Source organism: Argentina silus, assembly GCF_951799395.1.
Source record: "Argentina silus genome assembly, chromosome: 4".
Lineage (NCBI taxonomy): Eukaryota > Metazoa > Chordata > Actinopteri > Argentiniformes > Argentinidae > Argentina > Argentina silus.
Genome location: NC_139658.1, coordinates 3,193,345 through 3,220,785, shown reverse-complemented (window position 1 = coordinate 3,220,785; position 27,441 = coordinate 3,193,345). Strand labels below are relative to the sequence as shown.

Genomic DNA, 27,441 nt, shown 5'->3' with positions numbered 1-27,441 from the left:
ACAGTCAGGGGAGGGATAAGTGTGTGTGTGTGTGTGTGTGTGTGTGTGTGTGTGTGTGTGTGTGTGTGTGTGTGTGTGTGTGTGTGTGTGTGTGTGTGTCTCGGGGGGGATAGACCTGGAGTGTTTAGTATGGCGTGGGTTGGCAGTGGAAGGGAAGTGGGATAAGTGTGTGTATCTGGTTCAGCAATAGGACAGGGCTGGATCTGGGAGATCACTGGCCTTGAATGCATACCATAGAATTTGATATATTATATGGAATTGATTTATTGAAAATTTATGCAATGTTGTGTGTGTGTGTGTGTGTGTGTGTGTGTGTGTGTGTGTGTCATCCTCTGCATGCCTAGGTGGAGTAGCGGCGTTTGTCACCACTCCTCTGGACGTTGCGAAGACCAGGATCATGCTGGCCAAGGTAAGACCTGCTCCAGTGACAGTTAAAACACTGCTGTCTTATGATGCTTCGCAGGCAGAAAGCTGCAGCCAACTCCAGGTCCCTAATGTAGACAAACTTCCACACACACACACACCACGGAGAACAGAGCAGAACAGAACAGAACAGAACCGGGGGTTACACAGGGACAGCGACAGTGACACACAAATTCATTTTAGTGCTCTCAACAATCATGGCGATGAATGGGAAAACGTTCAGTGTTTTTGTGCATGTTTAATGTTAGCCAGCGTACATGTGGACAAGTCCAGAGGATTTTCCACGTTTGAAGACGGGCTTCTTCATCTGTTAGGAGTTGGAACAGAAGGCTGGTGTCCTGGTGCTAGCCCAGCGCTGTACTCTGTCTGTCCTGGTTCTCTCTCGTAGAGTTTACTGTCTCAAGCTCCTGTGTACGTCTGGCAGGCCTCGCTGGTTTGTGTCTGTGTGAGTCAGTGGGGGGGAGGGGGGGGGGGGGGGGGGAGTTGTTATGAGTTCAGTTGCAACCCCCCCCCCCCCCCCCCCCCATTTCGCTGTCCTTGGGAGAAGACAGTGTTCTGTTCTTTTTGTTCCTCCCGTGACAAATGAGATGTAGTGTATTTCACAAGTCCTGTAATACCTCAGTCGGACTGTTGAAAGCTGTTAAAGTAATGCTGCCTAATGTGCCATAATATACTTGCCATAAACACGTGTTTTAAAACAGAGTTTACAGTTAGAGTATAGGACACTTGGGCTTCCATAATACTGTGGGTTCTAATTCATACTTGGGATAAGTACTAGAACACATGATGCAGCATTTCCAAAGCCTTCGTTGAAACCGCATAAGACCACCTGACCTTGAGTATTTCTCCACACACTCTGTTCCGCTGCACGCCAGCTAGCACAAGCCCAGGCAGGAGTGTGTGGTGGGGAGAGGGGGAGTAAGAAAGGGGGGAGGAAGGGTGATGGTGGATAATGGTGTGGGGGTGGGGGGGGGGGGGGGGGGGTGTTGGAACTTGTCATATTAGTTTTCTCCCGTAGCGGAGGTGAAGTTCCTTTCTTTCCGTGGTGGGCAGAATGAAAGAGCTGTGTTGTACGGTGGCAGTGTGGCGGTGGTGGTTTTGGCTCGGCGACACGGGTCAGGTCAGGATGTTGGCACCGGGGTCGTGTTGTGGCAGTTCTGCAGAGCCCAGCTGGACCTGTAAAAACACCCAGAACAGGACTCCTGCCACGCTGCACTGCCCACAGCCTGGCACACGCTGTACCCAACCACTCAAAGTACCCTGCTGGTACTACCTCAGGCATGGCACACACTCACCACTGAAATACACTGCTACTGTATAACAGGTCCCCTGCCTTCGGTTGGCATGTGCCCACCACCACCCTCAGCCTGGAACACACAGTACCCACTTGGACTCACCGCAATGACAGGGCCCAAGATTTACCTTAAAACATCAGCCCTTACTGACTGCCTTGCTTGTGTCTACACAGATATGAGAGAGAGAGAGAGAGAGAGAACCCCACTTTTACAGCCGGTCTCTAGTGGCAGCAAATACACAGAGTGACAGATATAACGAGGGAACAGGGGTCAGAGAAATAGAGAGAGGGAAGAGGAGAGGGAGAATAAGAGGTAGATAGAGATATTTCCTGCATGTCAGCGAAGGCCCTCTCAAAGTTGCCTGTGGGCTGTGTACTTTGGACAGAGAGAGAGCAATCCTCTGTTCCCCCTTTCCCCTCCAGGGCTGCAAAGGAAAAGAAAACTTGTCAGTTGAGTGAAGGAGAGAAGAGTTTCTTGCAGCCCCTCCAATAGAAACAAGGGGGAATGGTAGTCTTTTTTTTTTCTTCTTTTTTTTGTCAGTCAGCAGAAGGAATCAAGGATTTCTCTCTCATTTCACCAATTAAATGTTGCATGATTTACCCCTTCTTACAACCCACGCAGCCTACTGCAGAAAGAGAGCGTCTGGCTGTTTAGAGCATACATACATACTCACTCACTCACTCACTCACTCACACATACGTGCAAATACAGGGTGATGTACAGTCCAGGCCACAATGTCAGTTATGAGTGTCACCTGTGCTGCCACAGCTGTCTCTGAGAAGGGATGGGGGGGGGGAGGGGAAAGAGGAAAGGTGGGGGAGTTCTCCTCAGGAAGACTAAACAGGCTGTCTGTCCAAGGGGCAGGAAGTGGAGGAGACGATCCATCCATCATCACACCTCTCTTTGTTCGTTCTCTCTCTTTTGCTCTAGGCTGGGACAGCCACTGCGATTGGAAACATCCCCTCGGTGCTGTACGATGTGTGGAAGACCAGGGGAGTGACAGGGTGAGTATGTGGCCCAGCACACACTACACACGAGGGAATATTGAGGAGATAGATCAAGCGATACTCCACAGTACTCTGCTGGGGTAGTTGAGAGATGAGTGTGGGATATCCTTCAGTTCCTGGAAAGTTGTCTCAAATGTTTTTTTGGTTGTTCTCGCCTTATTCTAATTTCAGCCTATTCAAAATGGCCTCTTTTTGTATGATCTGATTCCTCACATTAATGACCTCCAAGTCCTCCAATTCCTCACGTTAATGACGCTTGGAGACTAAAAAGACCGCTCTGTGCACATCAATTCACCCCACAACCTGAAAAAGCTGAAATAAGAGCCTTCGGAGAAAGACATAACTTTAGTGTGTAGTCGTATTGATTAAGCCGTTACAGTGGCCAAGTTTAGGGTTTATGTGTGGAGCTGAATGTTTTGATGTGTTTATGACGTCTTCTAAAGAAAAGGCCAGGTCTGGTGGGACTGCTTGGCTGCCAGCACTAAAACAAACAGCCAGGATGAATAATAGTGGACTTTGTATATGAGCCGCCATCATTTAGTTAAGATGCACAACATGGGACAGGGCCAAAAGTTTGCCTGCTCAATCATTTTCTCTCTCTCTCTCTCTCTCTCTCTCTCTCCCTCCTTCCTTCCCTATCAGAAATTGTTTGGGTATGCTGCGGTAATGGAATCTAATCAGAGTGCAATTATATGTGGAAGACTTCTCTGATCTGGGAGGTTCCTTAAAGACGCTCGGCTGGGGGAGATACCTAGCTACTATTATGGGATTGTTGTTATTTGGCTCTTGTGCTCGTGAAACAGATATATTTTCCCTCACCTTTGAAGAGCCCGTTTTATAGGAGGTGATAGTGGGGTTCCCTTGCGGTAAATCTCGCTAAAGCTTAGTCTTCCAGCTGGGAAGCTGGCCCGCGGAAAGGCTATTCTTTGATGTTCCCCCCCTCTCTTTGATATTTTTGTCTCTTTTTTTTTTTCCTGTGTCTTTCTCCCTCTCTTCTCCTCCGACTGATTATCTTCATTGACTCATAAGCCAGCTGCAGCGTGAGTTTTTATGTACAGCTGAGGGAGCAAGCACAATAACCACCTTGAAGGAATTCTGAAAATTCCTGCCCCTCTGATAGTGATATATATGAGAGAGAGAGAGAGAGACCGTGAATCCATAGGGCAAACAGCCTTGGCAGTTCCGCTGGAGCATGCCTGCTACAAATTGCTGGGGCTTTAAAACTGTAATTATGGTAATAGGCTCAATTGCAGTCTAGTGAAGCCGTAAAGTGCTTCCATCTGTCTGGAGAGCCCTGTGTTAGAGCTGCGTTAGACCAACGCTAGACCTCCGCACACCAGACAAAACAAAACTAGACCCGAAACTGAATCAAAACAGGGCAATCAGGCGCCATGCATTAGCTAAGCTTGTGTGAGATTTCCCCGCACTGCCCAAACTGAACCAGACATACGAAAACAAGGGTGAACACACTACAGTACATGACACTACATGGCACTTGTGACCACAACATCCAGGCTTTGAGCCCTACTACCACTTTCATCGAACAAGGGGAGCATCTCAATACTCTTAAGGTGGTGTCCTGTCCTTGTCTCCTCTTCTTCATTAGTTCTAGGAGAAGTGAATACTGCAAGATGGCTGCCTTCTAGAAATACGCCTAGTCGTTCACATCAGAGCAGATGGAGGAGAGGAGAGGAGAGGAGGCCACTGTTAAACTACTTAGATGGACACCGATGCTCTTAGACCAGTGACAATGATCAACAGGAACAGAGGAGAAGGGGTTTCTAGGACCGTTGAGCCTCATTGTGATCCACACCTAAGGCTCATGATGAGAAACCCTTCCCTGCTGACGCCTGTGGCTATTTTTAGTCTGTGGTCACGAGTCTGAGAGGTGATTGGCCGATGATGAGGGTATGACTGATATGTATGGCTTCTGGGCCGGTGATGTCACAGTGAGTCAGAGAGCCCCTGGGGCTGATGGGAGAAGCTGTCCGACATCTTGTTCCACAGGTGGGGCTGATCACAGACAGGAAGTGACACGCGGTTGGGCCGAGCCAGAGCATATTGCCTAGAGGATTGAGAATTCATCCTTTTTAGAATTGCAATGTTGAGACAACCATGGTTTTACATGGGCAGATACCGAAAATGGGATCTTATTTTTGTCTATAGTTTTTCATAACATTGGCTGGAGCTTCATGTACCAGATGAGCACATTGGAAACTTTTTGTTGTTTCTTTGTGAAGGTACAGTATTTGAGTGTAATGCGTGTCAGTTAAAAGGTTACCATTCACACATATCTATTTCAGTGGGTGGTGATAACTGCAGGCAGGATGCCTGAAGGGCAGGATGACACACTTTGAGAAATTTCCTCTCGCTCATTTGTTCCAGCTTAAACATTTACACACACACACACACACTCTCTCTCTCTCTCTCTTGCACACACACACACCCACACTCACTCTGTAATCCTCTCTCTAGACACATAAACACACACCATCTCTCTCTCTCTCTCTCTCCCTCTCTCTTTCCAAAACACCCGATCCGACCAGGAGCATTCTGAAACGTGGAGTTGTGCAAATGGCTGGGATAGTTGAGAGATCCCTGATATGCTTGGCACCTTGTACAGCTTTGCAGTTGACAAAATTGATGTATTAGCGGTTAGACCATTTGTGACCCCATTTCTAAATGGGGGGCCTATAAAACCAACCCCCACCACCCCCCACCCCTCACTCTCCACGCCACTCCATTCCGCATGGTGTGTAGGACAGTCCGGTTGCCTCCATGACATTCAGAACACACACACACACACACACACACACACACACACCCACAAGGCCAGGACAGATGAGTCACGGGGCGTATTGGCGGAGTGGGGGTCTCAGTAAGCAAGAAAACAGTCCAGTGGACAGGGCCAAATGTGTGTCCAGCCAGAGAGGACAGAGAGAGGGCGAAAACAAGAGAGAGAGAGAGAGAGAGAGATGGGGGAGACAGAAAGAGTGATGGAGTGAGCGCGTGTGCGACAGAGAGAGAGTGGGAGATGGAGCGAGAAAAAGAGAAAGACAGAGGGAGAGGAATGCGTAATGTGTGTGAGCAGAGCCAGTTGAGGGGGCTGTTGCTGGATAGACAGAGAGACGGAGTGTGTAGGGGGGTGGGGGGGGGGGGGGGGGGGGGCTGGGGGGGTGGAGTGGATGGATGGACAGCAGAGGGACGTGTGGATGTCATCTGGCCATCAGTCATGCACAGAGAGAGAGAAAGAGAAAGAGAGAGAGAGAGAGAGAGAGAGAGCTCCAGGGAGGCCTAGAGGGGGGTTCAGCTCTAATCCCTAAAACAGCTGTGTGGAAAAGGGCCTTGGGATACTGGCGCACTCTCATGGCCTGTCACATCCCCTGACCCCCACAACGTCAACAGCCTCTGAGACCCATCTGCTCCTTAAAACAGCCTTTTCAGACCCCTAAAACAGGCTCTAATCGCTTACAGGAATCACAGGTCAGCTAAAATAATGTAGGCCAGGTCTAGTATATACAAAGGACCAGTCACATTGGAAAAGGCTTCAACCCAAAGACATGAATTGTCATTTTCTGGATCAAATGTTTAAAAATGGTTTGAAAGAGATATTTTTCTCACCCCCTGATACACAACCCTTAATCTTTCTCTCTCTTTCTCTTCTTCCAGTCTGTTTGCTGGCAGTATACCGCGAATTACCTTCATCAGTATGGGCGGCTTCATCTTCCTGGGTGCCTATGAGAAGGTCCGGCTCACCCTGCTATAACAGCCCCATCCCTTACCTGTCTCTAGCCTTCATCTGGGAAGAGCAGAGGATAGGAGGGGGGGACGCAAGGTAGATATCCGTCCCTGGTGACCCCTGGCCTGCATCATCCCTGTCCCAGGCTGAACCAGCCCTCTTAGGGCCCAAGGAGAGGAGGGACACCTGGTGCCTGCTGCCTGGCCTGGGGAAGAGTCATCCCCGATCACATTACCCAGAGGTCTGCATTCCTGCTCATCAGTGAGCTGCAGATAGAGTTTAACGGCCCAGATTCCACTTATTTAACAACAGGGATCGTTTTCAAACCTGAAATGTATACTGTTATGAGTTTCTCCGCTGTATGAGAATGAAAATGTGTGTGGATATGGTATTAAACCTTTTTTTATATATATACTGTGGGAAGTTTGTGTGATTATTTTCTTTTCCCCAGCACTGCTTTCAGATGGTTCATTTGTTCATTGATTGTCTAAAGCTGGGTAGTGAAAGATGTTGAAGAGTGGTGTCGCAGTAGTGTGTCCTCCCAAGGTTACTGCTCCTCTGGGTTTCAGTGAGGGGATACGGTGAAGAAAACCACCTGCCCCTTAGACCCACCAGAGGGACAGTCATATTTCACTACAAGAACGATCTATTAGAGCAGAGCTGAGCTCATCCACCTGCAAGCTGTATTATATCAGTGGTAGAGGTGTCTGTAAGTCTGCTGGATGGGTGGATATACACACTCATTCACCAGAGGATTTGAGAACTTGTAAAACTTGAAAGCAATGGATAGACTACCTGCAATAATGGACATTAGCCAACTCCCATGGGGGGGGGTTATTGTTACATATTGCTGTTCTTTATTGACCACCTGTTTTCTCCAAAATAGAAAAATAATAAAATATAATTATAATCAATCCAGAATAGATTAACTTGTTTACTCTCTTGTACCTTATGAACATCCAAAGTATGAAGCAAGCATCAATCTCAATCTATGAATTTTCAAATAGATTTTACCCCCCAAAACAGGTGGTAGGTTTACCACAGTGATAATGTTTTATGTTAACCCCCATGGTGTCCTTCACAGAGTAGTTGAGGTGAGTACCGTTAAAGCCAGGGTGAGAGGGAGATGGATGACCACACAGGTGTGTGTGTTTGTCACAGAGCCTGTCACTAGGCTGTTGGGGAACAATGTGCAGCATTTGATTGCTGCAGCAGAGGGCCAGTGGCAGTCTTGGGGGGGCTGTCAGTCACCAACTGACGGACGTCCATCTGGAATGCACATTCTGGCCAGGCAGTGACCCACACTTAACTCAGCAGAGCAAACGGACCAAGAGGAAAAACGCCTGCTGACTTGGTAGTTCACCTGAAGTTAACTCTGGTTTCAAGATCGACTTCATACGTATTTATGTTTCAGCAGAAGCAAATCTGTGTTTTTGAGGTTGAGGTAGTGAAATTATAGTGTCCCTGTGTCAAATGTACCCCCATGGAATTAGAGTTGATTGCAATTCCATGTCCACCCATATGCTATCATATGCAACGCAGCTGGTTGAGGGACCATTGTAGAAGCCTCCTCTTTTAGCTTTGCCTGGCCCACATACACCATTGAAGAATAGCACAAAGCAAGGGAAAACAACTCAACAGGTATAATAGCAAAATGTGATTTTATTAGACACTTCAATGCCATGTTAGACACTTCAATGTTTTAGCTTTGACATTGGTACAATGGTTTCAGACAGTTTATTTCAATAAATTAATCTGAGCAGATAATGAACTGCGCTTCACCCCTTCAGACCTGGATACACTGGGATAAATACAAATGACAACATCTGATTTGTTGTATCAGTTATGACAGCTCTTTTAATCAGATGAACCCAGAAGAATATGCCTTCTGACATCAATATGAGCCATTTTCAATAAGGCCACCTGGAAAACTACATGTTACAGACAATTGTAAAATGGCGAAACACATGCATACATTAGACAGACAATGTATTTAGAACACCTTTAACATTCACTGTGTCTTGTTGAGTCAAGCCCAGTGTAACCAGGCCTTGAGACAGGAAGCTTTATACTGCCTTTCTCTTAGGTTTGGTAAGAGTACATTTCACAAGTTTCCCAACAGTAAGCTGTTCACAGAAAGAGGGTGTCTTCAGTTTGTACCAATAAAGTAGTTCAAACATTAGACATGTTGTACCATTGTCATAGTGATGATGATTGATTATTATTATAATTATTATTATTATTATGTGGTGTTCTGACAAAGGCTAAATACTGGCCATTCCCTGTGTGAACACAACAGTTTGACAGAGAGACACATGATGGCAGTTCTGCAGTATGACAACAGTGTCAAGGTGCCCTCCTGGTACAGTAGGTGAGAAGACATCCTTATTCCCTTTAACAGCTTGGCAGGTTAATGCTACAGCTCAACATTATGGCGTACTAGAAATGGTGGTCCACATTCATTACAAATGTGTATTCAAAAGAATGTTGATATTTTGTTGGCCAAATAAGGAACTATGAAAACGAATGGAGCTGAAAGCACAGAGTAGGATCGTCTTTAAACCAAAGGCAACTGAAGCAGCTTTTTGGTAGTTATAGTACCTTAACAGATGGAAGAGCCTTGATGACACAAACTGACATCATGGCAACGTCAAACATGTGACATGTTTCCTGACAACAAGAGGGCTAGAAATGTCTACATTCCTATTGGGTTACATCATGTACCTAAACTGCATTCCCACAAGTTGTGTATGATGAGTACAAACATGTTTCAACATCCAAAACCTAGTTTTACCCCCCCCCCCGCAAATGTCCAATTCTATTTTGTACCATATCTCGTACCCAAATAAGTTAAATCAAAGCTCTTCCTTCATAAAATACCTGTCAGTATGAGTTGTGGTTTTATATAAGGCCATGACTGGCAGCATTTGTCAAAATATTCAAGTGCAATAAAGTGTATCCATGGTATGACAAAGAGTGTACCGATAGCTGTCACAAAAATCTCTGATATACTACGAGTCCGGTTCTTGGTTTCTTTGTTCATGCAATAAGGCACCGCAGTTGAAGCTGGTAAAAGCTGAAAGGCTTGTTTTTTTTTTTTTAAAAAGACAACAAAAATACCATCACTCCATTTCTTTGTCATGCACAGAATAAATTCAAATACTCTTTTGTAAAAGTTATATAATATATGAAAACTCTTATGTACAAGTCAAATGTCCAATGGTATATCTCTCTTTATCTCACACACATAAACTGTACAATATTCCCTACATTTGCATGCTTCAAATGCAAGTCACATTTTTTTGGAGCTAGGATTTGATTGACACCTCCCAAGGGAAGGTTATAAGTATGTACAGCTGATACGCTCAGATGGGACGCCACCCACACAAGCTTCGCCTTCAAACTCCGGACGCCACCCCTTTCCCCTCTCCTATCCCTCCCCCATTAGTCCAAACAGGGGGTGGGGATCTCCTCTGGTTGAGGTAGCAGTTCATTTCCCAGTGCAAAGAACAAGTTCGCTCGGCGCTACAGTTAGCACGAGTCTGTGTGTGTTTAGGGGATTTGGATCGGGGGGGGGGGGGGGGGGGGGGGCCTGCTAGTCGCTGGCTCTCCTGAGGGGGGTGCTGTCAGTCTGGGAGGCTCTGGGAGCGTGTCCGTTGGACAGTAGAGTCTGCGTCACAGGGGCAAGTTTGATGGGCTTGTGGAAGGACTCCTCTTGGGATGGGGAGCACACTATTGTCTGTCCTGTCCTGTTCACTGACGGACCTAAGAGAAAACACAGAGAGGGGAGAATCAATGGCGCGTCAGACAGACAGACAGACAGACAGACAGACAGACAGACAGACAGACAGACAGACAGACAGACACACACTAAGACATTCATTCATACACAGCTCTAGGCTATGGGCTATGGAATGTGTCCATACTGCTACTTTGACGCTATGAGGTCAGAATCAGCATTCCGGGGGGGGGGGGGGGTGAGGGGTGGGGGCATGATTCCACTCGGATCGTTCCTTGCTAAAGGAACAGCATCTCAGAACAAGAGCAGGCCTGCCCTGTTCTTCAGCGAGTCTGGCAGCGACGGGAACTCAACGCTGCTTTTCATTTCGACTAAAGGTGGGAGGTATCCTGAGGCGTTCTTTTGGCATGCAGCTATGATACACTGTCAAATATTGGCAAAAGTCTATCCGTCACACTCCCCTTCACTGCAATTCACCGTGACAAGGTCACCTACACAGCTGGGCACTTTAAAGAAATAATAAAAAAAAACAGTTTCTAAGATTTCCAATAACGTCATCAACTGGACTGAAAAAGGGAGCCTGACTAAATGCGAAAACGCTTAGATACAAAGTTCAATTCATCGTCGCTTTGTACCTTTTCTGTCATTGTGGTTTCTCTGTGACGTCATTGTGTCGTGGTTGCTTGGAAACCCATGTGGCTGAACGTCCCGCCTGACTCCGTTGGGGGTCCCGTTGCAGTGGGGGGCCGTGTAGGGCCCTGTGTCTGCCCCTAAGGGTGGGCTGTACTCCATGGGATAGGGGTGCTGCTGGTACTCCAGCCCCCCTGGGCCTAGCCCCTGCGACATGTAGTCTAGGTCATTAGAGTAGTTGTTCCCATTCTCCATACAGTCGGTACACACCACAGCACCGTCATAACCTGCATCAGCAACACAGAGATTGAACGACACACATTAACAATAGAATTTATATGCCTGTCTGGCTGCAAAAAAAAAAAAGCAAGAATGTATAGTGGGAGGTAGAGCAAACAGAGATGGACAGAGATACTCAAAAGTCATTAAATGAATATCTCTAAATCCTATTGAATGTAACAGCAGATCAGTCACAGGGGAGTGGATGATCATATAGGAAACCAAGCTCGAAACTAGGGAGACTCTTCAGGGAGATTGGAGTCGTACCTGAAGTGTCTATGTGTCCGTTGGGCTGGGGTCCGCCGCTGGCCTCCACGCGTATACACACGTCCTGCCTCTCAGAGAGCGTGCCCTGGGACGACAGGTAGCTGGGGACGTCAGGGGGCACGTTGGTCTCGTCTACAGGGAGGGGAGGGGGGGGAGAACAGACAGTCAGGACCAGTAAGAAATGAGTGGATCAGAACATAATACAGTGAAGTCTAGGCATGTTAGAACAATATGCAGCCATTCTCTGTGATAAGTGTACTATTCACCCCCCCAACGGAGACAGACTCCCCTCCAGGTGTTCAGTGTGCCCTCTTCTCACCTGTGTTGGTGACACTACACTCCTCGCTCTTTTTGCGCGTCTGGTAGATGATGCACACCCACACCAGCGATGTCACCACAATGCTGGTCACCACGGCAATGACGATGATGCCCACGGTGACGGTGCTGGGGCCGGGCGGTGGAGCACACGACTGCTGGCGCTTCCGGACGATCAGCTGGCTGTAGGCACGCTCCGTGCCCAGCGTGTTGGACATGAGGCAGGTGTAGCGCCCAGTGTCCTCCAGGGAAGCACTGCCGATCACCAGCAGCTGGTTGCCGGGGGTGAAGTGGTGGCGGTCCGAGGGGCGCAGGGGCTGGTCGTTCCTGAGCCAGGTGATGCGGGGAGGGGGGCTGCCCAGGGCCTTACACTGCAGGGCTACGGTGTCACCCACCACCACGTTGCGGTCCTCCAACTCCTGGGCCAGGTGGGGAGTCTCTTTGGAGGGGAGGGGGGGAGGGGGGTCAAAGGTTAAACTCCATTCATATGACATCATCCCTAACCTCTGTTATATACCATTAACATTGTCAAACAACACACAACCCGGTAATCGGAGAAAACGGACTGCTCACTGCAGCTCTATGTATGGTTCAGCAGACAAAGTGAAGTGAAGTGAAATGACACTATGAATTTGGCATGATGAGGGAGGAAGAGTCCGTGCTATGACATGGTCACATGCGTGGACCATTACAACTTTCACAACAAACAGCTCAAGTTAATCCACCTTCACTTGTAGACTCATAACTGAAACCACTTCATGCGTCATACATCATTAGACCTAGCATTGTACAACTCTGACCTCTCAGTAGCACGTGGGCTGGCCAGTAACAGTGCACACCATGGAGGTGAAGAAGAGAAGGCCTCTCCACTCTGACAGAACACTTCCCTCTCAGCAGGAAACACACAGATTAAGAGATCTCACTTAACCCGCTTCAGTCTCCCCCGCTCCCTTCTCTTCTATTCTCTTTCCCTCTACTTCTCTTCCCCCTCTCCTTCACTTCACCCACCCCCCCCCCTCCTCCCCTCCTCTTCATACAAGGCCTCAGCTTTGGCCGCAACTCATGTCACACATTACCAACCCACTCCTGAGTCCTGCTTGATGAACCATTATAGTACATTTAGCACAAACTACTACTATATATAGACCAAACCGTCACACGTGTTGACTACGTAATGTAAAGTCACACCAACTACATAGACTCTCCCTATGCATTTAAACATATGACTTCTAGAGTCCAAATTGGCCATGCCCTCACCCCTCCATTTTAACCCCCTGTAGGAGAACTGTAGCACAGAGCCCTGTAGTCCAGGAGGCCTGACTGCCCCTCCCACTCAGAAGGGGGGGAAGAGGAGAAGGAGGGGTGAGAATGGGTAACAAACACCCCTCTGTGAGGCCTCCCTCCCTCACCGCCCCTCGCTCTCCCCCCATCTGACCCCAGCCCTGACCCCTAACCCCTGACCCAGAATGAGGCCACAGCTGTGAGAAAACAGAACAAATAAGCCAAGGCCTGAGGCTGACCAATTCTAAACTGGGCTTGGAGCAAGTGTTTGTTTTTGGATGAGAAAATAATCAATGTTATGTAAATCAGTCAAAAATACAATACGACAACACCAATTTGATGCTATATGAAGGGGAGGTGGGGTTTGGGGGCGGGGTCTTACCCAGCACAGTGAGAGTTGCGTTAGCAGACACGGTGCCGGCCGTGTTCTTGGCGGTGCAGCTGTACACGCCCATGTCCTCGGGCTTCACGTCCATGATGAAGAACACGTCGTCGTCGGGCATCACGTGCATGCGGCGCTCGCGGGCGGCGGGGAAATCCGTCCCGCCGTCCTTCTGCCAGGCGATCTGGGGCGTGGGGTGGCCCTCGGCAGCACACTCCAGCCTGGCTGTGGTGCCTGTACGGATGGTGCCGTCACGAGGAGTCTTCACGAACGAGGGAAGAACTGTGAGGAGAGGAAAAAAAAGAAGAAAAAAAAAAAGAGGAGAGACTGGGTTAGACACAACTGGTTGAGCAAAGTGGTTAAACACAATAGTCGGTTTTACCCCCTCTCTCTCACACACAGACACAGACACAGACACAGACACACAATTCAGGACTCATGGCTGGTTGATTGGGTTAGAGAGACGGGTTTGATTTTGGGTGGGCAGGGGACCAAGCTCCAGACAATCACTCTGCATCTGTTGGCCAAGCTGACAGAGCATATAATAGATGGGCACTGTCGGCACGGCTAAATCAATTTGTTCCAAATTCCACCCAGACGGAAAGAAAAAGAGAGAGAACTTTGTTCAAGCTGAGTAGAGGCCAGGAAGAAGACCTCAGAATGACCACTAATCTGATTCAATCTGTCCTGAGGTAGAACAACTCTTATGCAGGCTAACTCAGCAGAACAGCTCCTAAATCACAATCGTATCGAGAGGAAACAATCCCATAGCACAGACGTGGACACACACACACACACCAGTGTCGTTTACCTACCGTTGACAGTGAGGCGGGCCTTGTTGGAGTAGGAGGAGCCAAAGTGGTTGGTGATGATGCACTGGTAGCGTCCCTCGTGGGCAAAGGTCACGTGACGTAAGTGCAGGATGGTGGTGTACTCCATCACGCCGCCTGCCTCGTGCACGCCTGCGTGGTGAGCACGCACGTGGGCGTAGTTCTCGGTCTCGGCGTGGCGGAGCAGCTCTTGGTCCTTGCGCCAGGCGAAGGTCATGGGGGAGGAGCTACTGCTGGCGGCCGTGCACGTGAGGCGCACGTCACTGCCCAGGACGGTTACTGTAGTCTCCGGCTGCACAGTGATCTGGGGCTTAGGCAGGTCATCTAAAGGAGGGATAAAGGGATGAGGGATGGAGGGAGGACAGACAGAGGGAAGGAAGGAAGGAAGAGAGGAAGATGAGAGAGGGGAAGAAAAGAGAGGATTATGAGCTAAGTGTAAGACTACACACATCTGCAAATCTCTGTGCAACAAACACATCAAAACTCAAACATACACACACGCCAACTCAGGCACGGAAGGATTAGCACATCTGAGCACAAACACAGACACCAAAAACAAACAGAAACACACACAATACAAACATGGAGCTGGAGTCTATTGGCCATCTGGCTGTTATCGACACTGACACTAACACTAGCACGCACGCACACACAGACAAACACACAAACACACAACTCACCACACACAAAGCTCTCTGCCGGCGCTTGGAAGATGCTGGTACCCTTCAGACTCTCGGGGTGGGCACAAGCGGCATCTATGTTCGTCTGCAGCCCCCGTGTCACCAGCCACTCGGGGAACCAGTGTAGTTGACAGTCACACAGAAAACTGTCACTCTGGATGAGCCTGGGAGGAGACAAGAGAAGAGGAGGGGAGGGGAGGGGAGGGGACCACGGTTAGGGCTGAGAGGTGTTAGGTTGGCTTTTAAAGACTTGCTTTGATTTTGGTGCCTTTCTTTTTCCATGACTACAGCAGCGACATATTATTATATATAAAGTCTTGGGGAGAATCACTTATTCCAGTGACAGTGTGAAAGTCTGTGTGTGTGTGTGTGTGTGTGAGCGCAAGTGTGTGAGAGCAAGTGTGTGTGCGTGGTGAGTCATTAAACACTCACAGGTCCTTGAGGTTCCTCATTTTGCTAAAGGCCTCTGGCTGGATGGAGCGGATGGCGTTCTCTCCCAGGTTCCTGTTGGGACATTAAACGGTAAACTGTGAGCCATGAGAGAACGAGGACATGGGAACACACATATTAGGCAAACACACACACACAGCAAAGTTGGAGTGTTACCTTGGTCAGACACACACACACAGACACACAGACACACAGACACACAGACACACACACACACACACACACAGCTGTTTCGGGACCAGCCTGGCTTGCAGTGTCCTTTCTTTCTGAAAAGTTTACTTTAAACAAGGTGGAAAGATTCAGGCATGTTAGAGCAAGAATATACTCCAGCTTTTCAATCACTTTCTTTTTTTCTCCCTCTCTCTCTCTCTCTCTCTCTCTCTCTCTCTAACGGCCAGTGCCTGTGAAACAGCTTATATAAATTCCAATTCTTCTACGAAACTGACCATATGCTCAATAACTTTGTTCCCCTGCACCAGGAAAAAGGGCCAAAGTTGAGGCTGTAGCCTAACGAGAGGGAAGCAGCTGGCCCCTCGCAAACTGCCTGTCTTCTCCTTTTACAAAGACGCTATTAAATTGCTAGCAGCCTTCTCAGGCAGCTACTTTTGGCAGCCGCGCACTGGGGGCCGCAGTGCGCAAACACACACACACACACGCACTGCATTGTGGGATACTCACAGGTGCTCCAGGGCCTCCAGGCCTGAGAAGGCTTTCTTGGCCACCGACTTGATCTTGTTTCCAAACAGAGTTCTGCGATTTCCAAACATGAAGGGCGCCGATAAATGGAGAGAGAGAGAGAGCGAGAGAGAGAGAGCGAGAGAGAGCGAGAGAGCGAGAGAGCGAGAGAGAGAGAGAGAGAGAGAGAGAGAGAAGACAGGGAACAGACAAAAAAAACAGAGGAGAGAGGAGAGAGAAAAGCACAATTAGTGGGGCTGAATCTGATAAGAGCAAGGGATTGAGGTATTGGAAATCCGAACTGTGTGGAGATTAGAAGGGTGAGAGGGAACTCTGGGGCCCAGTGCCGCACTGCTCTTCAAAGCCCACTTTTATCTTTATTAGAATTTAATAGCGATGACAGGGTGGGGCCAAGAGCCCAGAGGAGGAGGAGGAGGAGGAGGGGGGGGTGGGGGTGGGGGTCACATGAAAAAGTAGGTTCTCTCACCAAGGGACAACACAGCTTGTAGGGGTAATAAAAGTAGCCTTGTCAAGGCCGGGTTCAAGCAAGGAACAAGCGGCTTGCCCCCTTGTGGGGGTCTAATCCGGGCCGTTCTTCAAAAGCAGCCCCCCCCCCCCCACACACACACACACACACACACAATCCCACCATCCTTCCTCTCCTAGGCCTTCCCAGGGGGAGATGATACAGGCGGCTGATTCAGAGCTAAGACCCCTGCATCGGAAAACTTCAATAACCCCCCCCCACCCCCCCACCCCCCCGCGGTGTGTCACGACGCTGGGGATGGTGAGACTGCTATGAGGAACAGGGAAAGGTGGAGAGGAGAAGGGCAGGAGACATGCTGATCTCCTGCGAACCAGATGAAAAGCCCTTTCAGTGGCGTTCACATGGGGAACAGGCTTGGTTGGACATCATCTTTTATCGTCAATGTGAAGATTGTATGGGACACTGAATGCTAGGTCTATGTCCATCTTAGTTTTGGAACCATTTTACTAAAGTTTGACAGTTAACTAAGCCTATAGATGCTTTGATGAAAGGTTGAGATGAGAGATAGTATATCATATAGAAATATAATAAAAATAGACCTTAAGTCATCAATCCCAGTTATTGTTCCTTCACTAAAGACCCAAACTGAACTGAGATAAACAAAAAAGATGAAAAACATATTGAAACTGGTTGAGGTTTAAGGCCAATTGCAGTTAACATATGAACCTGCATGCTGCACGAAAAAGCCCAATAAAAAATTTAACCGCAGCTCTAAAAAGTCATCTCTCAGTGCAACACTTCCAATTGACGTGTGGGACCCGGAGGGGAGAGATAGAACTGGAGTAGTGTCTATACAAGTCTTTATCATAGACTGGGCAGGCTAGACTTTTCTGGCAGTGGATATAGCTCTAGGGAAGAAACAATGAGATTGTGTGAGCCTGTTCCCAGTTACTCAGACTGGAGAAGATGGCCAAAAGAACTGGGTAGACAATCGCAAACCAGCGGCAGGCCAACAGGCTCAAAGGGACCGGTACTGGGGGGGAGAGGGGGGGAAGGGGGGACACTCACAGCTTGTTGAGGCTGTCCAGTCCAGAGAAGGCCCCATTGGTGTCCTCTATTGTGCCTGAGATGTCGTTATGGTCCAGCTCCCTGTGGAGAGAGAGAAAAGAGAGGATAAGAGAGATGGAAGGAGCAATGGAAGAGGACGGGCCTGCCAGAGCTGGAGCGTTCTGTAGCCTTGGCAGAGACAGGGCTGGAAGTCACGGGTTACCTCCCTCCCTCCCTCCCCCCTGCTGCACCTGGCCTGAAGAGCAAGCCTCTCTCTGCTCTGCCAGCCAAGCATTCTTTCCTTTGAGGAGGAGGAGGGAGGGGGGGAAGAGAGTGAAGGCACACAACCCCAGAGCAGGCATACACATGTATAATTCATGACAGCATGGAGAGATTGGCGGGCACACAATGCCTTTTGGATTTAGACAGTTGGGCCTGTGAGGCCGATGGCAGGTATAGCAGCCACAGCTAAAGCCCCTAATGAGGTTGAAGAGAGACCTTGGCTATGTCCAAGCAGAGCCAGAATGGTCCTCAATAAAAGAAAACCCCCAAAAAAGAAAGACACGAAAAAAACTCACTTTCTTTGAGTCTGTCTGGAAGTTTCCAAACACATGTTGAATGTAATTAATTAGCTTTTCTAACGCCCTAGCTACCTCCACCACTGAAGTCATTTGGGCAAAGGAAACCGTTTGAATGGTAATCAAAAAGAAAACAAAAACAATGTCGGAAACAAAGATGCGAGTCGCCGCTCTATCGCACGCTTTGTTTCCAGTGCCGTTAAAATAACTTTCTTTCAAACTTTGAAAACCCCTTTGAGGCTGATGGTCACCCCACCCCCCCCACCCCCCATCCTTTCCTCATCCCCTTCCTTTCAGTTCTTTTGCCTCCATGGCCGGACTGGGCTGCCAATTTCCTATTCTTTCTGGCTGGCTGGGCGTGAATGGCCGTTGCCTTGTTAATGCGGGGCAGTGGTGGGGGTCGGGGGCCGGGATGGGGGCCCCTGAGGACTGGCCTCAACAGCTAAAAGGGCTGGCCGGCTCTGGGCTTTCACACCCCACTGCAGGCTCCAGCCCCACGCCACAGCGGCCAACAGCACAGGCCCAATTAAAGCTACCCCCAGCTCCCTTACAGCCAGGGCTTGGGCCTACCCAGCACTACACTGATTAGATTAGACCTGCCTGAGAGAGAGAGAGATGGATGGATGGATGGATAGAAGGAGAAAGAGAGAGCGGAAAGAGAGTGGAGAGAAAGGGTTAAGAATGGGGGAATAGAAAGCAAAAAAAAAGGAGTGGGAAAAGGAGAAAGTGTGGGTTGAAAGGGTAAAGACGGGCAAAACAAAGCATGCAATTAAGAAAGGAGTGAAAGACAGCAAGAAAGTAAGAAAGAAAGAAAGAAAGAAAGAAAGAAAGAAAGAAAGGAAAGAAGAAAGGATGAGAGTGGGGAGCCAAACAGAGGGCCTCTCACACAGCTGAACCCCCCCCCCCCTCCTCCCCATGTGCCAGCAGAGAAAGGTCTGTATACGCCTTGGCTTGTCACCCCACTGTGAGAAAGACCTCTTCTAGGCTGAGGCCTCTTTTCTCTGGCTCTCTGGGAAGATCTCAGGCCAAAAAGAAGGAACCAGGTTTGTGTGAGGGGGGCGGTTAGTTTCAGGGGAGTAGTCCCATAATGCTTTTCAGTGCTCCGTTTTAAAAAGGCTACGAATCTCCAGGGAGGCAAAGGACAGGGAACACATGTGCATCCAACTTGGCTGGGAACCGACGGTCAAAAAAAAGAAAAATGGGGGAATGAAAAGAAAGACGCACCAAAATAAAAAGGTTCTCACAGAAACCATGACAATGGTGACGCATGCACACCTCCTAAACACACACACGAATAAACATGAATGCAAACTAGATAAAACTTGGGCAACAGTCTTAAACGCAAACCAACAAGACTAGACTTTGTAAATAGCCCTCGGGGGGAAATAGTAAAGTCATATCAAATCTCTCATACACATAAATAAAAATTCTAAATCTAACATTTCACTGCACCCAAGTGACACATTAGTGTTGCATATATACAGTCTGGAATCATTGTTGTGTGGCTCGGGGGCGGGGGACTTACAGCAGGCGCAGAGCCTTGAGACCTCGGAAGGCCCCCTCTGTTATGTGGCTGATGGAGTTGTGGCCCAGACGGAGGGTGTGGAGGTCCCCCAACACCGCCAGGCTGCCCTCATCCAGGCGTGTCAGGTTGTTGTTGGATAGATTTCTGGAGAAGGGAAAGAAAGAAAAATATATGGTGTCAGGCCTGGACAAAGAAGAACAGGTTGGCAGAGCGTAGAGGTAATTTAAGATTATTCTGAACTTCATGGCTGATGTCTTTTTTGATGATGCTGTATTTTTCCACTATGGAATTGTGCTTTTAATATCAAATGTATCTGAGAGAAGCTTAGCATTCTTGTATTATGTCTGCTGAGAACACAAACTATTTGCCATTAAAACAATGTTCTTGGCTGTAAACATGGAGACTACTCAGACATTTTTGCTAGATTCATGGTGTTGTTTTAAAAATCCTTTGCGAAAAATACATCTTCCACTTATCCTCTTTCCATCAATATAATGCAACTGTGTGTTCTATGTCCTGATAGAGTTGATAAATGTATATTACCTCGATCTGAGGTGGTTGTGTGGTGTGTGTGTGTGTGTGTGTGTGTGTGTCTGGATGGGCAGTCATGTGGAGAGTGCCCCGTCAGGCTGTCACATCCGGAATGTAATAACAGCGTGGTCATAAAGGGAGCCTCTCTTCCTACACCAGAGGCTAACACACCACTATCCCACTGATATCACAGTCATCAAGGCCCCACTAATAAAATCATATAACCCCTGATTGACACAGAGTGCAGCAAGACAGATACACAGGGCAATCTGTCACACACACACACACACACACACACACACACACACAATCTGTCTCACATATAGGCGCCAGCGATGCTCGACAACCGCACAGTTAGCAACGACTCACATGAGTTGCGTTATACAGGAGTGCAGTAGTGTAAACAGAGTCTCCCAACCACAGATAATACTAGCTCATTCATTAGAAAGAGAGCAGGGAATCCCCCTGTAATCACCACGGCCCTACCAACAGAGGATTACATGCTGTTGCGCCAAACTCGTTTGGAGACGTGAATACAAACTCTTAGAGGGCTTAAGTACTGTCAATCCTGGTGCTCATTATGGGCTAAACAGGCTTATCTAGAGAAGAGCGTGTGGTATTGAGTGTTAAAAGCCCACACCAGCCAGTTTAGTTTCTTGGCTTTTCTTGAAAAAAAAAATACTCAAAAGAATGGAAACAGAGTGGTGACGTTAGTCATCGACGGAGCGATTTGGGAAAGTAGCGGCAGATATAGCTAGGAGCAATTCTCAATAAATTGTGTTGGAAAAATTAAAGTAAAATAAATAAAGAATAAATAAGCCGGTGAAGGGGGTTAGGGGGGCTAGCCACGTCACACTTCGGAGCGAAGAAATGTTCTACGTCACGGCAGTTTAGCTAAGAAAATATTATGTATTGCCCAAAATACACAGACTTTGACATAAATGGCCATTTTCAGACTTGAATCATTGTGCAATAACATTTTACAGCACCAGGACGTTGAGAAGAGAGAGAAAATCATCAACAAGACTAATGTGGGCCATTAAGTGAATAATTTAACCTTGGTGAAGTTACAGGTTTGGGGTGGATTCAAGGATATTCAGGATCGGATTCTTGGTGGATGTGGTTGGAGTGTATAGGAGACGGAATCTGGGGATTTGGAAGCTGGGGGCTATTGGTTGGATTCTGAAGTTTGTTTGGGGGTTTTGGGGGGAGAAACAGTGATTAGTTTGGTGCTTTGGCTGTTGGAAGGTTTTTGTTGAGTACTTACAGCTCTCGGAGCCTCTGACAGAACCTCCAACCATCAGGGTTGATCTGGGAAATTGAGTTGTTGCTGAGGAAGAGCTGGAGCAGAGAGGAGAGGCCATACAGAGATCCGCTGTTCACCTCTGTCAGATGGTTGTAGTCCAGGTGACTGCATGGAGAGAGTCAGAAAGAGCAGGGGTCAGAGGCATCATGGCTAATGCAATTTTAAACCATAACAGAATGGCTAAAACAACTATGTAAGACTGATATACAGATAATTTCTCCAGAATCAGCTGTGCAGGGCCAGGGTACAGGAGTTGGGAGCAGATCTCCAGTACTCACAGGACTTTCATCTTGGCCAGGCCCCAGAAGGCCCCATCGGTCAGCTTGGTGATGTTGTTCCTCTGCAGCTTGAGGACCTCTAGACTGGCCAGGCCCTGGAAGGACAGCCCCTCCACCTGACGCAGACGGTTCCTGTTCAACTCCCTGTAGGAAACACATGACATACACCACAACTTTGAGAGAGAGGTAAGGACTACCAGAGAGAAGCAAGGACACAGTTAGTGGTATCCATGTATCTAGCCTTGGTTACAGTAAACATGTTACCAAAGAAGCTGGTCAAAGACTGTTTCTAGCTACATACTCTGAGGAGGGCCACACGTCTTATACATAGCTATTGCCAAACTTCTGGATCTACAGAAATGAGCAACAGAGCATCATGGTAACATAAAAAACTTAAAGGCGTTGATATGTAGATTGGGACCCCACAGAAACCCTAACAGGTATTCCAATGTGGTATCCATTCCACCTGTGGCTTCTGGCCGCCGATGACGATGATGATGAGTATGTGTGTGTGTTCCCCTAAAGGTTGAGGTTGGTGAGGCTCTGGTTACAGACCAGTGTCACACTCTGCCCCGAGCATGCAAGCCTTCATAAACAAGTCTTCATAAATCACTGCAGGGTCAAGTGGAGTAGCAAACAAAGTCATCACAAACATCAAAATAGCACTGGGTTGAGGGTACGGATAGTTGTGAAGGTAGGTACTTATATTAATTTAGAAAAATCACAAGACTAGTTCTAACACGCTTGTGTACAATAATAGGTCTTTTTGTATCCTTTTTAATGTGGTATCACAAGGATAGGATGAAGTTTGAGGGAGAGGACACATTGTGTGAGAGGGTAGTGAAAATCCCTGGTTCCCTTGCTTCTCACTATTAAAAAAGCCTCCTCTAGCTTTGTGGATACATGCACCTGGCATGTGTGAGGTTTGATATCACAGCCCAGGAGCATAAACATCCACACTGGGTCTTTGTGTCTCCACCATGTTGCCACAAGCATCTGCAGATACAGTGTCACCCGGGCCACCTGTGGAACAATGGCCACCTGGGGAATCTGTTGGAGCCGGGGAGAGACAGGACCCACAGCTACAATAGAAGAGACTCCCATTACATGTGTCTTTTCTCCCCAGAATGGAGGTGTTGAGGTATGGATTGGTCTACCTCAGTTCTGCGCTGGAGGGGGGTAGAGAGGGGGTAGATAATGACAAAGAAGGTGGTCTATCCCACTATGCGTACAGGGGAGAGACTATAAATCAGCCATGGTATCGCACTGATGTTTACCTAAGCAAACCCCCCAGAGGGTAGAGGTACTGACTAATCGGTCTCTCTACCTCATAAGATTACTTCAGACTTCCAAACCTCAGAATTTTCCAATCTAGCTTTGCACACCATAGAGCCAGTGATTGAGACTGCTACCATGCTCGAATTAGTGTGGCTACGGCACTCAACAACATCAGTAGGTATGGTATACAGTATTAATACTCACAGTTGGGTGAGCCTGGGTAGCTGGAAGCCTTTGACGGGGACCTGACTGATGCGGTTCCGGCTCAGTCTCAGAACCTGCAGGGACGAGCCCAGTTGATCCAGAGCTCCAACCTCCAGGAGCAGGATCTTGTTGTTGCTCAGGTACCTGGGCGACAACACAGCATGTCATATAAGATCCTAAATGGACTAAAATATGGTCAGAGAAATGTTTTGTTTTTTTGGGCATGTTATTGAGATGGGTTGCACTTACAGATCTTTGATTTGAAGGCCTGCAGGGAAGCAGTGTCCCCTGACTTCAGTGATGTCATTGTTGCTCAGGTCCAGTGTTTCCACAGAGACCAGGTCTCTCATCCGCCTCCCATCAATACTACGGATCTTATTATGGTGTCTGCGAAAGAAAGAAAACACAGAAACCAAATGTGTTAAAAACAACTCACTTCTGGTACAAAGATAGAAACACCGCTCCTCGTCTTCTCAAAACCAACCAGCAAAAATGTGTTTTCTAAGAGCACACACAAGCCCTCCTCTTCTCCAAACCAACTCAGGAACAAAGATAGAGGGTACACAGACTAAAGTAGTCTCTATTCGAGGGACAAACATGTACTTTAAGAGCTTACAAACAGACCTTGGTCTTCTCCAAACAGTCCCAAGGACACTTGCTGTTACTCAGAGCTTTGTCATTGAACATTCTAGATGGATGAGCCCACGTTGATCACTCACAGCACTTAGAGGACTTAAGGCACTTGAGAGTGTGATGAGCCATAGAGGTCAACACTGCTTAACTAGAGCTGGACACTACCAAGCCCACAGCTCTATAAAACCATCCGTACTACACTAAATACAGGTTGTAGCTACCACCATGCTGTATTTAAAATGTATAGTATTTTCAAAGGTGAGGTCACATTCACCACTATGAAGTCAAAAGCTGACCCTAACTTTGTTCAATTGTGTCACATGAACTTGGTAACAGAATTGAAAAAAAAAAAAACATAATGAACTTAAACTACAAATGTGCCGTGTCTAATCTGTCCCCTTTGACAGTCCAGTTAGTCTTGCTGCAGGAAGCCTGAGAAAGAGGGTGAGTTTTAAAAAGCCCATTTTTATTTTGGCCTGCTCTCTGCTCTACAGGAATGGTGGGTCACAGTCCCTCCACATCTGTGGTTTATTTTGGTGCTGGGACAGATCCACCTCTGAGCTGCAGACTGGGATACACGGGGCTGCACTGGAATCCCAATCACTTCCCTCTGTTTATCTAAGACCAGCACCGTCCGACACAGTGGCAAACACAAAGACGCACGCACACACACACACACACACACAACATACAGACAAATCACACAAATACAAACACACATCTACAAAAAGGCACACAGTAATATAGACATAACACACACGCGCACGCATGCAAACACACACAGCAGACAGACAAAAACACAGACATACGCATCGAAAGTCAGACATGCACACTGAAGTCCCCATGTTGACCAAATAGTTCACTCCTCAGTGTGTGTGTGTGTGTGTGTGTGTGTGTGGGAGTGTGGGAGCGGAGCCACCGAAGGCCAGCGATACCTGAGCAGGGATGAAAGCCATTGCTCAGTGACACGTATGACACATACCACGGCCCTGGTAGCATTTCCCTGACACCCTAACCCCGTCCCTTACAAAAACACACACGCAAACACACACACACACACACACACACACACATATGCACACACGTCAGGGCCTGATAAACCCAAGGCAAGCATTCCTGGTTCGCCAGTCAAGGGTATCCAGAGGATTGGGCTCAATAGCCGTTCAACTCCTGACTTAGGTTTTATATGTTTTCACCCATTATGAAACACTGTTTACTACATAGCAGACGTTGTGCAGGTGTTCTGTCAGTAAAAGAATGCCTGTCCCTCTCTTCCAAGCACAGCGTCTCAGCCCAGCCCTCACACAGATGGGCTGGAAGACACTCTTGTGGGCCATTTACTCTGAGGGTGTGAGTGTGTGTGTGTGTGTGTGTGTGTGTCTGGGGGGGGGGGGGGGGGGGGGTTGCTGCAGCCCACCTGAATAAACAGTGGTGGAAAGAGTTAAGGATGAGTTGCAGCCACTGGCCCCCCTGACCCATGCAGGAAGCCCCTGGGAAGCATAGCAGTGCAGGGCTACAGGGACTGACCGAGAGGGAGGACTGAGGCTCTACTGAGGAGGGTTGGGGGACTGAGGGGGGTCAACAGCTGCTGACCCTAGCTGGGAAAAACGCAGAGCTCGGAAATTGGAGGGAGCGGCTGGGTCAGTCCCTCTCTTAGAAGCTGACCGGTCCAGCTCAGTCCTCCTTCTCTTCTCTCTTTTCTCTCCTCACCCTCTTCTTTTCATAGACGGAGCAGCACACTGGCTGAGCCCAGCTGTGTGACAGCTAGAGGGGTGGGCTGTGTTTGATGTTGACTCACACAATAGAAGCGTTTATAAAGCTCTGATTATCTCACTGCCAGTGACATTTTGTGGAGTTGACTTGCTCCTCACTCTGATGTTCGGGGGGTACATTCAACACTAGAGATCTCATAATTCCAGATCTCATTATCCCATTGACTGTATGATTATCCTGGGTCATTATGACACCTCTTTTGAAGTTTTGATGGAAGATAATGGAAGAGTTTACACGACTGCCTGTTCTCCTATTTCCACAGTAATCTTTGAGAGATTGTCCTGCCTTTGCTTTTTGATGTCAGGGGATAGAGACAATAAATGGTTTTTTTTTCCTCCCATATCATCCCATTAAGCCATATGATTTCCTTTGTGAATTGTTTTGACGTCTCCCTTTTATGTTGGAAGGGCCAGACAATAGGGAAGTTTGTGAGAGTCTCACCATCCCTTTGCCCATGTGATCCTGTGGAGGCAGGGGGAGGGGTTGTGTTGGCCTAGTGTAGCATTGTGGGGTCCCTGTGGGGGTGTGGGAGCCCAGGTGCATTGTGGGACTGCCTATGGGAGTGAGGGGGGAGTCCCCACAGAGGCGGTGGCTGAGTGGATTATGTGATCTGATCTGAGAGCAGTGATTAATCCAGGCCAAGAACTCCCCACGGCCATGGACACAGATTAGCAGGCTAGCTGCTCAGGACCATTCTCATTGTCTTATCTGGCCGATCAACTCCACAAGTGAGAGGAACAAAAGGAGGGCCTGTCCATGTGGGAGAGAGAGAGGGAGAAGAAAAGAGAAGAGAAAGAGAGGGAGCAGAAGCTATAGAAGAAATAAGGAGGGAGGGAGTGAGAAAGCAAGAAAGAAAAGGAGCACAACCAAACCAAACCAAACCAACCCTGTTGGAGATGGCCTGGTATTTCACACACCCCTCCACACCAGAGAGAATGATCATATACTATGTTGGACACAAGGGGAGTCAATCAGCAGCTGTTTGAAGAGCTGATATAATAGAGTGGAGTATAGAGGCTGTCCTCAATATGGCCATCAGCTCTCCCCCTCAATCTTTTAGAGAGCTGAACACTGGCTCTGTGGCTGGTGACAGACACCCCTCTGTTCCTTCCATCTCTCTCTTCCTCCTGCTCTCCCTCTCCCCTTCGTCTCTCTCTCGCTCTCCCTCCCTCCTTCTCCCTCTTCGTGACCACAGTCTCTCACAGCCCTGCTGCCAGACAGCATTCCAGTCGCTCTCAAACCAACGGCAGAGGAATTTCGCCCGCACCGCACTGCCATCCAGCAAGATCTGCCAAGGCATACGGACCAACACAGGAGGGGTCAGGGGTTTGTGAGGGGGGAGCCAGGGTTACTCGTGGGCAAAAACCTGAGCTAGAGTGCTCCCCTTCCTCCCCCTCCCTCCCCTCCTTTTCCCATCCCCTCTGCCTGTGTCGGTAACGGTGGTGATGTCACCCTGAGCCAGGCCTTTTCCCATCCCCCCCCCCCCCCCTTCTTCTGTGTCACCGTTTTTACAGTAAACCCTGTGATTGACAGGTGCAGCTGCAGTCTTCTACTGGCGTTCAGCTGTGCAGCTTTGTAAAGATATGCCCTCCCTCCCCATCGGGCTTCCCATAGCAACAGGCTTCGAATCAGGCCAAAAAAAGACGCCCGGGCCGAGAGAAGAGGAGAGGAGAGCTACTAGCATACCCTCAATAGTTTTTCAAACACATATCTAGAGGTCAATTCCAAAGTGTGTGAGGTGCTTGACATAGGTGTTTAGTCAGGCTAAACATTTGAGGTGGGTGCAAAAACAACTCACCAAAAACAAAA

At 48.3% G+C, this 27,441-nt stretch overlaps 2 protein-coding genes across 3 annotated transcripts in view; one reads left to right on the top strand and one right to left on the bottom strand.

Annotated features, from left to right (window-relative positions):
• slc25a26 (solute carrier family 25 member 26) overlaps positions 1-6,816 on the top strand; it is a 37,457-nt gene extending 30,641 nt beyond the window's left edge. The window contains exons 8-10 of the mRNA XM_083668079.1: positions 345-409; positions 2,649-2,722; positions 6,395-6,816. Of these exons, the coding sequence (XP_083524205.1) occupies positions 345-409; positions 2,649-2,722; positions 6,395-6,491 (236 nt within the window). The 3' untranslated portion in view covers positions 6,492-6,816. The remainder of the gene's footprint in view (positions 1-344; positions 410-2,648; positions 2,723-6,394) is intronic.
• A 1,292-nt stretch (positions 6,817-8,108) lies between these two features.
• Positions 8,109-27,441, bottom strand: part of lrig1 (leucine-rich repeats and immunoglobulin-like domains 1) — a 33,289-nt gene continuing 13,956 nt past the window's right edge. For both annotated transcript variants that reach the window (XM_083668834.1, XM_083668835.1), the window contains 15 exons: positions 23,476-23,613; positions 23,227-23,370; positions 21,745-21,888; positions 21,428-21,571; positions 19,630-19,773; positions 17,548-17,628; positions 15,996-16,067; positions 15,300-15,371; positions 14,868-15,031; positions 14,173-14,511; positions 13,358-13,639; positions 11,699-12,133; positions 11,380-11,511; positions 10,839-11,120; positions 8,109-10,229 (listed from right to left, as the gene is read on the bottom strand). In XM_083668834.1, the coding sequence (XP_083524960.1) occupies positions 10,060-10,229; positions 10,839-11,120; positions 11,380-11,511; positions 11,699-12,133; positions 13,358-13,639; positions 14,173-14,511; positions 14,868-15,031; positions 15,300-15,371; positions 15,996-16,067; positions 17,548-17,628; positions 19,630-19,773; positions 21,428-21,571; positions 21,745-21,888; positions 23,227-23,370; positions 23,476-23,613 (2,743 nt within the window). In that variant the 3' untranslated portion in view covers positions 8,109-10,059. The remainder of the gene's footprint in view (positions 10,230-10,838; positions 11,121-11,379; positions 11,512-11,698; positions 12,134-13,357; positions 13,640-14,172; positions 14,512-14,867; positions 15,032-15,299; positions 15,372-15,995; positions 16,068-17,547; positions 17,629-19,629; positions 19,774-21,427; positions 21,572-21,744; positions 21,889-23,226; positions 23,371-23,475; positions 23,614-27,441) is intronic.